The following is a 12343-nucleotide window of genomic DNA, read 5'->3' on the forward strand; positions in this document are numbered from 1 at the left end:
AGTTTTCAGGGACACTAATCATGCAGTCAAAATTGGTAACCTGTGACTTTTCATTCGCTGTGGAACTACAAGTAGCAAGTGTACCCCACAAAACGGAGAGTCATGACATAGAACATGTCTATAATTTAATTTTATTGTAGTTTAAATACTTAAATAATCACTTGCGTGTAAGGCCTACAACATATCAACAGACACTGGGAATAGAAAAAAAAACTTTAAAAGATAGACCTTGGAAATTAAACAGTGTTGACATCTGAAACTCATTTAGTACAGTGATCCCTTAGGCTGGGTACACATTACAGGGTTTTCATGCAGTTATCAGGCCAATCACACGATAAACAACTGTTCGGCCCGATATCGCATTAGTGTGTACACTCTAATGATGAACGATTATCGTTCCAAAGCCCATCGCATCGTTTCATTGGATTTTTAAACCAAACTAAAAATATTGTTAAATGATGGAACAATGTCGTTCCAATTCTGCAGTGTGTCTGCACTCAGGACCAGTAGTGTCCATAGATCTCTATGGAGTGTGCAGAGTCACCATCTTTTCAGCCGATGGTCATGACAGATGAAGAGCACAGATCTGAAGGTAAATCTTGTAAAAAGAGTTTCTTGTGTACACATGAATCGACATGCTGATCGGGACTTTTTTTTTTATCATTCGTTGGTAAAATCGTATATCGCATCAGGTGAAATTTTTTTGTAGTGTGTACCCAGCCTTATTGCCTGAGGTGCGAGAATCGCCACTGGTTTTGGATCCATTGTTCCAAAGTTTGAAAATGATAAGAAATCAGAACATGTTCTTGTTTGTAAAAAGTGGCATTTTCTATGTTAAAGTGAGTGTCATATATCTATAATATAAATGTCTAGTGGCGTGTGTTAGTCTGTCTGTGTGTGTGTGTGTGTGGAAAAAATAAAATCAAGCTGCAGCTCCACCTGCTGGGCGGAGTTATACACTGACCTACTAAATTCTTAGTGTGTGTGGAAAAAAAAATTCAGAAAGGGCTGAAATTTGGTATACTAAGATGTTTTTAATTTGTTAATTTAATTTGTTAATTGTTAAAAGTGTTTATAAAGATTTTAAAAATATATATATATATTTCTTGAAGGAGAAGTGACAGTTGGGAGTGGTTGGTGGTTGCCGGGGGTGACAGTGGGGAGTGGTTGGTGGTTGCCGGGGGTGACAGTGGGGAGTGGTTGGTGGTTGCTGCGGGTGACAGAGTGAGAGGAGTGTGATACTCAGGACCGCTGAGAGAGATCCCTGTGTCTGGATAGACATCTGGATAGATGTAGCGATGAAAATGAAGGATGAGGTGATGGAGAAGAATGATGAGGTGGTGACATGTGGACAAAACCACGTTAAAAAAGAGCGCTTACGTCGGGAAGTAACTCTCTTCCCCTGAGGGGGCCTGGGCTAGGGCCCAAATGCATGACAAGAACCTTTTTAACACCTTAAGTAGCTTGATTTGACTAGAATGCATGAGTATCATGCACGGGCTAACTTGTATATATGTATATATAATATATATATATATATACATATATATGTATTTTAAGATTTATTTAAGATGTACCATTTTAATTAAAATATTGTTCAACTAAATCAATACTTCAATACATTGTTACACAACATTTGAAAATTGTAGTTTAAATGGTGTACAATACTGGAGGCCTAATGAAGTACAGCAGGGGACTGGATACGTTTGTTATTGCTGGTATATAATAGAAGGTTTTCTGGGGCGATAGCAGTACCAGTCCTGATAACACAATTTTTTCATCCCTTCACTATTAGAGTGTCCTGTTTCCCTACGACCCCCACAGTTCATGAGATGTGGATCCCCCTGAACATAATTACAAGGCATTGGTGCTTTTGGAGTTTATGTATGGCACCGTTAAAAATAAAAGCTCATTTATATCTTATATATGTCATAAGGGTAAGGTGACATCGTGACTGTATTTCTTTCTGGTTGTCATATTTGTACATTGTAATGTTTTAATTCCAGTGGCAATTGTGTGCTTATAAATACAACTTCCCATATAAACAGTGTGCTCACTCTATGTATAGGCCGACTACTAATCTTCACCACCGCCAAGGACGTGTGAAGGTCAAGTCGTCCTACAGATACCCACTAGGATGACACTGGCTCCCAATCACTTGATAAAGATCAGTGTCATTATTGAGAAGGGCTACACAAATTCTGCCTCCACTCGATGTAATCCACGTGTGCATTTTATCTGTTGTTCTCTTCGCTCTTAATGCACTGTCCTGAAATTTATTCTGCCCCCTGGGCCTGTCCCATAGTGTGCTACCTTGGGCTGGGTCACTTGGCCACCTGTATTTTCTTTTCCTTTAAAATGTTCCTAATAGGCTGCTGAGTCGAGTCTTGCCCACCGGGCTAAAATTTGCACACTGGGCAACTGCCTGGGGACCCCACGTGCATAGGGGCTCCATAGCCAGGGCTCTGAAGTAATAAAGAAAAAAAACCCAAAAAAACAACTTACCTTTTTGTGGTCACACAGCGGCGATCCGGCTCCCTCCTTCTTCCATGCTGCGCTCGCACTGAATGTTGGGTTTGACGTCATTACGCCCAACATATTCAGTGAGGAGCGCACCGAGAGGAGCCACGACGTGACGGACAAGCAAGCGAGGAAGAACGAACACAGAAAAGATAAAAGAAGAGAAGAAAGACAAACAGGAGCATAATGAAGGGCACAGTGTCTGATACATGGGCAGAGGGAGACCAGAATCATGATGAAGGGGGACAAACAGGAGCATAATGGAGGGAACAGTATCTGATACAAAGGGAGACCAGAACCAGGATGAAGGGGGGCAAACGGAAAAAAACATTTATGTGGATTAATCTCTCTAGTATAACATGTTTTTTTTAATGTTTAAACACTGACTTTTTAAGCAGATAACAATAAATATAAACTTAATTTTATTGATAATTTACATTTTTATTCCTGCGAGTGGTTGTGTTGGTAGGGGCCCCAGTGCGCTGCTTTGCCCGGGGGCCCATAATGTTACGATGGCCTTGCCCTGTCTGGCATGGAGGTCAATTTGGGCCACACGCGCTACGATATCAGGCTAATGGGCAAATATTGATTGCGATATTGAAGTGCTTGTGGGCAGCTTAACTTCTCGTTGGTCGCCGGTGTGAGACCACAGCTGACTGCATGTAATGCCAGACTCCGGCTTCTAAACCAGCAGGGTCTGGAGAGAGACTGTTCTTATACAGACTTTCACTGTTATAACTACAACTGAAATATCAGTGCGCTATTATACCACTGACGTCTTGCATACCACCTGGACGGAGTGGCGTGTTGGTATTTTTGCAAGCTGGGGTCATTAACAAGATTGTTTTTCATTAATAATTATTGGTCCTTTAAAAAAAAGAATCTGTGCATTAACAGCAGTATGCAAAACATCAGGATTTTTTAAATAAATGACAATAAGTGGCTCAGTGGTTAGCACTTCTGCCTTACAGAACTGGGGTCAAGAGTTCAATTCCTGACCATGGCCTTATCTGTGTGGAGTTTGCAAAGTTCTACCCGTGTTTGCGTGGGTTTCCTCCGGGTGCTCCGGTTTCCTCCCACACTCCAAAAACATACTGGTAGGTTAATTGACCCCTATCAAATTAACCCTAGTCTGTGTGTGTGTGTGTGTGTGTGTGTGTGTGTGTGTGTGTGTGTGTGTTAGGGAATTTAGGCTGTAAGCCCCAATGGGGCAGGGACCGATGTGAGTTAGTTCTCTGTACAGCACTGCGGAATTAGTGGCGCTATATAAATGGTAATAATAATAATAATGCACTGATTGGGTGGGATTTGCTCAAGGTGAAATTGACTCCTGATTATATACAGTCTGTTGCCTGGTTCTGTAGTGTGACTTCTAAGCTAATCAGCCTTCCAAGTTCAACGTATGTTTGTTTCCCTCCACTGTGGTGAACTGTCACACTATACCCACTAACCACAGTACTTATTTTAACCATGTAAATGCTGTTTGTGTCTGTGATATCATACTCTGCAGCGAGGCCTTCTCTGTGAACTTTAAATTCGGGACAAAATAAATGTCGTAGTAAAACTCACCATTTCAATGAACAGTCACAATTTCCTATAATATTATTAGGTTCAGTTATTTGCTACATAGAAATCAGGATCTATAGTTTTGTATTGTTACAAAGTTATACAGCCATTAGTGCTTTAAACGGTTACAAGATCGTCAAGTTCAAACTTATAGAAATCCTGGCTGTATAAGGAAGTGTACAAAAACAAGCAAGAAAAAATTCCCAGCGAGACATACAGCATAATGCAATAAAAGTATCTGTTTATAGTTGTTCTCCAGTTACTGGATGTTATGATTTGCCTTCAGCCATAGGACAGTATGATGTGATATATTTACTTTTCTTTCAGTAAATTCCAGTTGATACTTATATTGCTGTAGTTTTACCAAAGTGAAAACAAATCAGATATAGTCCTTATTAAAACTAGTTGTCCAGTTCTGGCACTATTTATACATTAAAAAATGTAATAAATAAATAAAGATTTTGCAGAAGCCCACTAGGCTCTGAATATCTGGGGCCTGATTTTGAGTTTGTAGCAAAGCAAAGGAGCAAATTTGCACCTGGACAAACCATTTTACAATGCAAGGGGTACAAATTAACTTACTTTTTGCACACAAGAAAAATACTGGCTTTTTTTATGTAGCACAGAAATACTTGATAACTTTATTTTTACACTGAAATTAAAGTTGATCTAGGACATGTCCTACCCCAATTATAAATCTGTCCCCACATTTTAAATTTACCTCCCACTCCAATGCAACATGGTTTTTTTGCCCAGGTGCAAGTTTGGTCCTTTTCTTTGCTCCTAATTCAAAATCAGTACCTATGATGATGGTAACTCCTATTAAGTCTTCACAACAATATTTTCTCACGGGATGGGACTTCACACCATGGATTATTTTGTATTGAACAACATAATTTCCAGTTTGGGAGACAAGTATATTAGCAGTCAAACAGTCAAGACCTTGGGGTCTATTTACTAAGCTGCACTGAGCTTATCTTTGTAATGGAGTCCACGGCACGCCATCGCCAACGTAGAAGTTTCTCCTCATCCATGCGCTTTAGCCACACAGGGGTCTGAGTCTGCAGGTGAAGGCATTTTTAGACAGTTTAGGAGGGTGAGATCCCCAGGGCTCGTCAATGAGCCCTGGCTTGTAAATTCCACCGATAGAACATTTGGTATCCCTCCGATATCATCATCACCATTTATTTATACAGCGCCACTAATTCCGCAGTGCTGTGCAAAGAAATCACTCACATCAGTCCCTGCCCCATTGGGGCTTACAGTCTAAATTCCCTAACACACACACAGACACACACACACACACACACACACACACAGACTAGGGTCAATTTGTCACGAGCCAATTAACCTACCAGTATGTTTTTGGAGTATGGGAGGAAACCCGAGCACCCGGAGAAAACCCACGCAAGGTCGTGAGTTGAACTCATGACCCCAGTACTGTAAGGCAGAAGTGCTAACCACTTAGCCACTGTGCTGCCCTATATGCAGCAATACAAAGTTATTCTCACTACTGCTGACTATCAACCAGTGATACAGACCCATTAATATGAAAAAGCTTCCACTCTACAATGTATAGTACTATATTCATTATAATACACTAATTGATACTGATGGAAGCACCAATTACTAAGCAGGGTTGTGCTATGAGTATGTGCCGTGGAATGAATACACTCTTAATAGTAAGCAATCTGTGGTACTCCAGCTACTGTAGAACTACAAATCCCAGTGTGCCCTACCTGAGGCTGGAAATGGTAGCACTGCCCCAACAGAAGAATAATGGTTTGCTAGATCTGACATGGATTAATAATTCTGGAATTTGTATTTAAGCCCCTCTGTTCAACACTACATTTCCACCATTTTTGCCCTTTTACAGCCCAATAATATCTGTAATAATTTAAGTAAGTGGTGCGTATTTCCTTTCTATACACAAGTTTTCCTTTTTAAGTCACTGTTTTGATTTTTATTAATCAGGTATTATTACTGAAACAAATTACAAACAACGGTGAACATAAAGAAACATACAAACAAGAAAACAAAGAGCAATGAACATTCAACAAACAAACCTGAGGTACCTTAATATAAAAGCACAGAGCTCTAAGGCTGTAAACTATAAGTAAGTTGTATTGGACCTGTCACACACACGAATTGACCATCGGGTCATCTCCAGCATAGACAATTGATTGTGGGTTAGTGGGTGTCAGAGGGTCACCCAAATCCTGCATTGTTTCCTTCCCATCTGCCATATGCAGCAACCCAAAAAGCATCCAAAACCCCCGGGGGTTAAATGTTCATTGCATGTCATGTGCACCCCTGGCCTGTCAACCTCTTTGTCAGAGGTGAAAGGTTGAAGGCAAAATCTGGGATTTGGAGATCTTTTAGGCTTATGTCTACCAACATTTTTAAGGAATAATCATGATGGCTCAATAAAAATCCCACTAAATTACAGGGGAACTGGGTTGGAGCCTTCCCTTATATCCCTCTGTTTTAATTTCTGTATGAGTCACAGAGAGTAGAGCTATGGTTAATATGGCCAAATGCGCCCTTTCAGTCCTTTCTATTCCACTGCTTAGCAAGATATCCTCTTTCCAGCTCATTAAACCCGCTTTATGTTCTGCTCTCCTCCTCGTCCACACGCACTGAGCTGCGAGGAACGTGCTGGTGCTGTAGGCTTCCAATTACACCCCAGCCTCCACCCAGACAGGGAAGCCTGTAAATGTACAGTATTGGCCATGATAACTCAGAGCCACCGCTGGGAGATAACCTTCATTAGCTACATAGCTGGGAAAATATATAATAAGGGACCTTAGATATCCAAAAAGGTCACAATGTATTCAATTGTTAAACTGTGTTTACTGCCATAATTAACCATTACTAGAGCACTGGAGTATTGTTGTGATGTACTGTGATGCTATGTACCTATATGGATACAGCTACAGTAGTAGTTATTAGAAGGATTGCAGGTGAATTAGATGGGATTATTTCGTAGTGTGCAAATAAGTGAGTAAATGAAACGTATGCAAAAATAGTTTAATCCCAACGCACAAGCAGACTGTAAAAGCCTAAACACAGACATGGCTGCTGCAGAACCTCATTTTTAATAGGCAATGGCTAGTATTTCCCATGATTGGCATGTGTGGTTCCAAAAAGATCGGCATCACGATTTGTAATTAATGATAAAAGCACCCCTTGTCGTCTTTGCAAACAAACCACTACTGCATTTGTAATAAATGTAGGAATTAACCTTCTCTGATGTTCAAACAGATATTAAATAGCGTCACTTTTGGAAAATACTCACTTTTAATGTAAATTGGGTTGGGAGGTGATGCCCATTTCAAGGATCCTCTGATGCGTGCTGCATCCTTTAAAATTGGGCATCACCCTCCTCCCCCCCACCCATCAACCAACCCAGACATCTCCGCCGGTCACACATCACTGCCAATGTAGTTCAACCACCACTAGGGCATAAACGATGGCTTTTCAATAACCAAACAAGGGGTCTGACATATTTCCAATTATCAATATCGATCCTTAGCATTTAATGATCTGGGTAAACGAGGCACCATGTGCATAACTGGTGAAATAATTGCTTTTCATCGATTAGCAACTTACTGATGCTCCCATCAGCAGCTGGCTGAAACTAACGATAGTTGGGAGAGGAAATAAGGAACATAGGGGGAGATAATGGAATTATTTCATTGGCCCCTATGTCTTTTACTAGGGAGGCTGGAAACAAAACAAAACAAAAATCTCTTCAATGCACCGTAATTCGTATACAATGCAAAAATACACACCAGACAGCTGCCAGACCTGGCTTGTTCTGTCAGTCAGGACTGAATGCTCTACTGCAGCAAATTACACCATGGACACTTAGGAAATACAAATCCTTCAAAACTGCGTTGCCTGCAGGTGGATAAATTCAAATGCTTGAAGCAGATACCTGATTGTGCTTTGGATACAATATATGTCTAAGGTTTTGGGTTTTTCTTTGGTGCAGATAATCGTCTAGGGGTGAACACCATCTGCTTTGTCTTTTTTTGTTTTTCTTTTTAATTGTCTGTGCCGCTTACTTGCAGGGATAATATACTTCTTTATTTAGCTCTGCAGCTGAATGGGTTAAATAGAATGTAATCCTAGGGGGGATATAATATGATGCCCTCTGGGATACAAGCAGGAAAATGGAATAATGCAGGGCAGGAGGGAGCACAAAGAAAAAAAAAACTCCGCTGAAAAGAGAAAAATATCAGTTACAGTTTATAAGTCAAGTCAATGTTACTGCTGTCCCCCCTCCCCTCTCCACACCAGCCCAAAAAATAACGTTACATCCCTTAGGTTGGAGACCCCTCCCCTTTGTGTGTACTGAATGGGGAGTAGAGCTGGCATTTGGGAAGGGGCTTTTTTTTCTAACCTGATCTGAAACCCCACCTCGAAGGTAAAGGAAGGAGGGTTTTGCCAGAACCACAAGCCCTCCCCAAATCTTGTATTACTGCACGTCACGCTGTTTTTCTCTAGTTAACCTGAATCCCCTCCTCTATTTTTTGGTGTCTCCTCCTTGTTGTTAGGTTTTTTTTTTTCCCTTCTCCATCTCCACTCCTGCTCCCTTTCTATATAAGCTTCCTAAATCCTGCCCAGACATATCCAGAAAGGAATCAGCCACCCTTATAGCTAGTGTTTAATACTTGGGTAAACAATCAACAACAGCCATGGCTACTTTCAACGTTGCACTGCAAGAGGAGAGTGTGCCAACGCTGCCCAGGGGGAGTTTGAGTGCCAGTGCAAGGGGAGTATGTAGAAGTTTATTTGGCCCCATCGACCATGACGAGCTGAGATCGGAGCTCAAGAGGCAACTGAAAGAGATTCAAGCATCTGACTGTCAACGTTGGAATTTTGATTTTGAAGCTGGCACCCCACTGAAGGGGACCTTCTGCTGGGAGCCTTTGGAGAGCAAGGAGACCCCAAACTTCTACAGGGAAAGCAGACTGTGCCCTGCTATTGCTACCCCAGTGCCCAAGCAGCAACAGCAGACCCCATTAAGCACTATGCTCCCTGTGCCAACAGACATCAGGGAGGATGCACCGGCAGAGGCTGTGCGCACGCAGGAAAACCCGGAGTGCGCAAAAGAGAACGCAGACAAAACAGTTAAGCGGTGCCAAGGAGTTAAAGGGCCAAGTAAATCCTCATCACACTCAACTTTCCTGCTTAGGAAGCGAGAGATCAGCACTGCCATAACCGGTAAGATCACTCATTAATAAATAACGGGATCTGCACATTTTACGCTCTAGCTTTGCATTTTACGTTCGTGTAGTTACTGGCAGAGATTGACAAGTGTAATGTCATAATGTAGAAGTAATATACTCATCTAATCCGTCACTTTTTTATTTATTTTAGATTACTTCCCCAAGAGAAAAAGGATACAAGCTGCCAAAACTGAGACCCTAAAAGTTGCCCACCCTTATTGCACTTTGGAGCAAACCCCGAGAAAGAAAATTCGATGAGATATTGGTGAGTACTCTCTACTGGGTGGGGTGAGGACTATGGCAATAAGATTCATGATCTGGCTATTAATAATAATAAAAAGTATCCTAAATTACTAGCTGGCTAGGGCAGATGGGAGGAGGAAGGGGGGGGGGGTGTCACGTTAAATGCTATTCTCAAATCTGCAGAGTTGTCTTCCAGAGCTTGTTTTGGTTGTAGAAAGTGGGAGTTGGTGACTCTACACATGATAGGGTTTTTTTCCACGCAGTGTTACTCAATCTTCTTAGCTCCTCCTTGGAAAGTTCTTTTTTTTAAAAAAAAAAATGAAGTTGCAAAACAAGCTGTACTGGCGGGAAAGGGGGTTACAAGAAGGGAAAAGAAGGTGGGGGGAAGGGAGCCAGATCTGGAGAGAGACTGCTCAGAAGATAAACAAGGGCAGGGTCTGCTAATGGGTGAGAGTTATGGAAGAGGGGGGAGGGAGGACAAGCTGCACTGAACACCAATCTCTAAAGCCTATAGCTCTGCTCACTGTCTGACTTTTGCAAAGCAGCATTGTATAATAACCTATTTCTTTTCTTGGTGCATTTTTAGGTCTTCTAAATAAAAAAAAAAACAGAGACCTGAAAACCACAAGCTTCCCTCTCCATATCCTTGACCAGATTAAGAGTGGAGGGAGAGGGAGACAGAAATACATTTCCTGGGCTGCAGAGTCTTTTTTTGTATTTTTTTATTGAAGAAAAAGCTGAGATTCCACCGCTCTATGTTTTTGGAGAAGCTGGTGCAACCTGGCATGTGGACTTGTCAGATTCTGCAGTGGTTCAAGGACTACCTAGCATTACTGGCACTCTGATCTTCTCTGCACACTTGGATGTTGATGTCCGTGTTGGCTGTTTCATTCCAAAAAAAACCCCAGCTTATTCTTGCTGTTGGAGAAAGCCGTGCTGGCGGGTGGTCTGTGTTAGTGCTGTGAATGTATCTTATCTACCAACTATCTGAAACCAGCTTGGGAGTTTTGCAATCTTCAGCTTTCCAGGTTCTGCCAAACTACAATTCCCACAAGCCTAATCCGGTGGACGCTGGGAGTTGTAGTTCAGCAACACAGGGACCGCTAAGAGATGCCAGCCCCCCTGCTGTAGCTTATGCAAAACCAATAGACATGTACAACGTTCTATGTAGCATTTGTTTGTATAATCATGTTTTTTTGGTTTTTATTTTCTTTGCACTGTTTTATATATATTTTGATATATATATACCACCTTTTATGTACAGCAACTATGTAACATAACAAAGCATACAAATAAGTTATATATTTATATAACATGTTGGAAGTACTCCAATGTTAAGCCATAATACTGGCTAGAAAATGGTTATAAAGGTTATACGTATGTCTCCTTTTGGAGAGATAAAAGTTTATCTGTCCAGTAACTATGCATGTACAGTTTTCTATGTTTTATTTTGTTTAAAAAACTTTTTTGCAAAAAATAATAAAAAATGTACAGAATATTGCTATAAAGGCAAAAGAAAGTAAAATATGACTTTTATACCTGCATTTTGTTTTTGGCAATTATTTTTTAATGGGTAAGCCTATGCTAGTGGGAGGGCAGCACTTAAGATGTCCTATTTTATATTAATATAAAAAGGGTTTGTGGACTTTTGAGGTTTCGATTCCCTACATCTAAAGTTTCTTATTTCCTGTTTCGAACTTTGTCATTTCCAAGTTAAATTACCACTCCTTGCTAGATGAAGGGTATAATGTCACCATGACTGATGTGAATGAGTTCTCTGTACAGCGCTGCGGAATCAGTGGCGCTATATAAATAAATGATGATCATGCCAGTGATTAACCACAACTCTAGTGACTGTCTAATGCCAACAAATATATGTGGCTCTACGGTATTGCCTATTACAGAGGGTTTCTTGCGTCTTGTCCGCGATGTGCAACATTTTGGTTTTCAATCTACTGTGGTACAGTAAAGTGTATATATTACTACATAGCTGGAAGAAAATGTGTACTATTAAAACTTAATGCTGGTTGATGCCTTCTCAGGTCCTACACAAAAGCATTGCAAACAAAAAGGGAGAATTGGGGAGCAGCCTAAATGTCTTGCTGGTGTAATACCTCCTGTCAACAGAACCTGTTGTAGGTATAGCGTTCAGTTCTGGCAATAATTGTATGTCAGGTATTACCGGGAAGAGTGGCTCTTTTCGCACAGATAACTTACCACGCTTACAGTAAAAAAAAAAACTTTGCAAGGAAATCTATACGGCCTGATTCATTAACGAAAGTAAGGCAAAAAACTGGGTAATTTTTCACCAGGATAAATCCATGTTACAATGCGAGGGGTGCATATTAGTTTATTATTTTTCACATAAGTTAAATACTGGCTGCTTTTTCATGTAGCGCACAAATACTTGATAGCTTAGGTGTATATTGAAATTTAAGGTTGATCTAGTACATGCTCTAGCCCAATTATAAGTCTGTACTCACATTTTAAATTTACCTTCCCCAACAATGGAACATGTTTTTTGCCAAGGTTAAAAGTTACTCAATTATTTTTTTTTTGCTTTACTTTCCTTAATGAATCAGGCCCATATACTCTTATTTTGAGCGTAGAACATTGGTCATTGCTATAGTTTAGTGGGATGTTAGCAAACATGGGTGCGTGATTTCTAAAGTATTTACTGTGCTTTTTCGATGTGTGTTTGTGTGATACTATATATATATATATATATAGTATGTGTGTGTGTGTTTCTCTGTTTTGTCTAAGAGCTTATCAACACA

At 40.6% G+C, this 12343-nt stretch overlaps 1 protein-coding gene across 1 annotated transcript; it reads left to right on the forward strand.

Moving 5' to 3' along the window:
• Positions 1-8638: 8638 nt before the first annotated feature.
• On the forward strand, positions 8639-11110 carry LOC142106772 (uncharacterized). The gene is made up of 3 exons (XM_075189780.1): positions 8639-9318; positions 9475-9588; positions 10153-11110. The coding sequence occupies exons 1-2, from the start codon at positions 8790-8792 to the stop codon at positions 9579-9581; spliced, it is 636 nt and encodes a 211-aa protein (XP_075045881.1). The 5' UTR covers positions 8639-8789; the 3' UTR covers positions 9582-9588; positions 10153-11110.
• The last annotated feature ends 1233 nt before the right edge of the window (positions 11111-12343 follow it).

Source organism: Mixophyes fleayi, chromosome 11, assembly GCF_038048845.1.
Source record: "Mixophyes fleayi isolate aMixFle1 chromosome 11, aMixFle1.hap1, whole genome shotgun sequence".
Taxonomy (NCBI): domain Eukaryota; kingdom Metazoa; phylum Chordata; class Amphibia; order Anura; family Limnodynastidae; genus Mixophyes; species Mixophyes fleayi.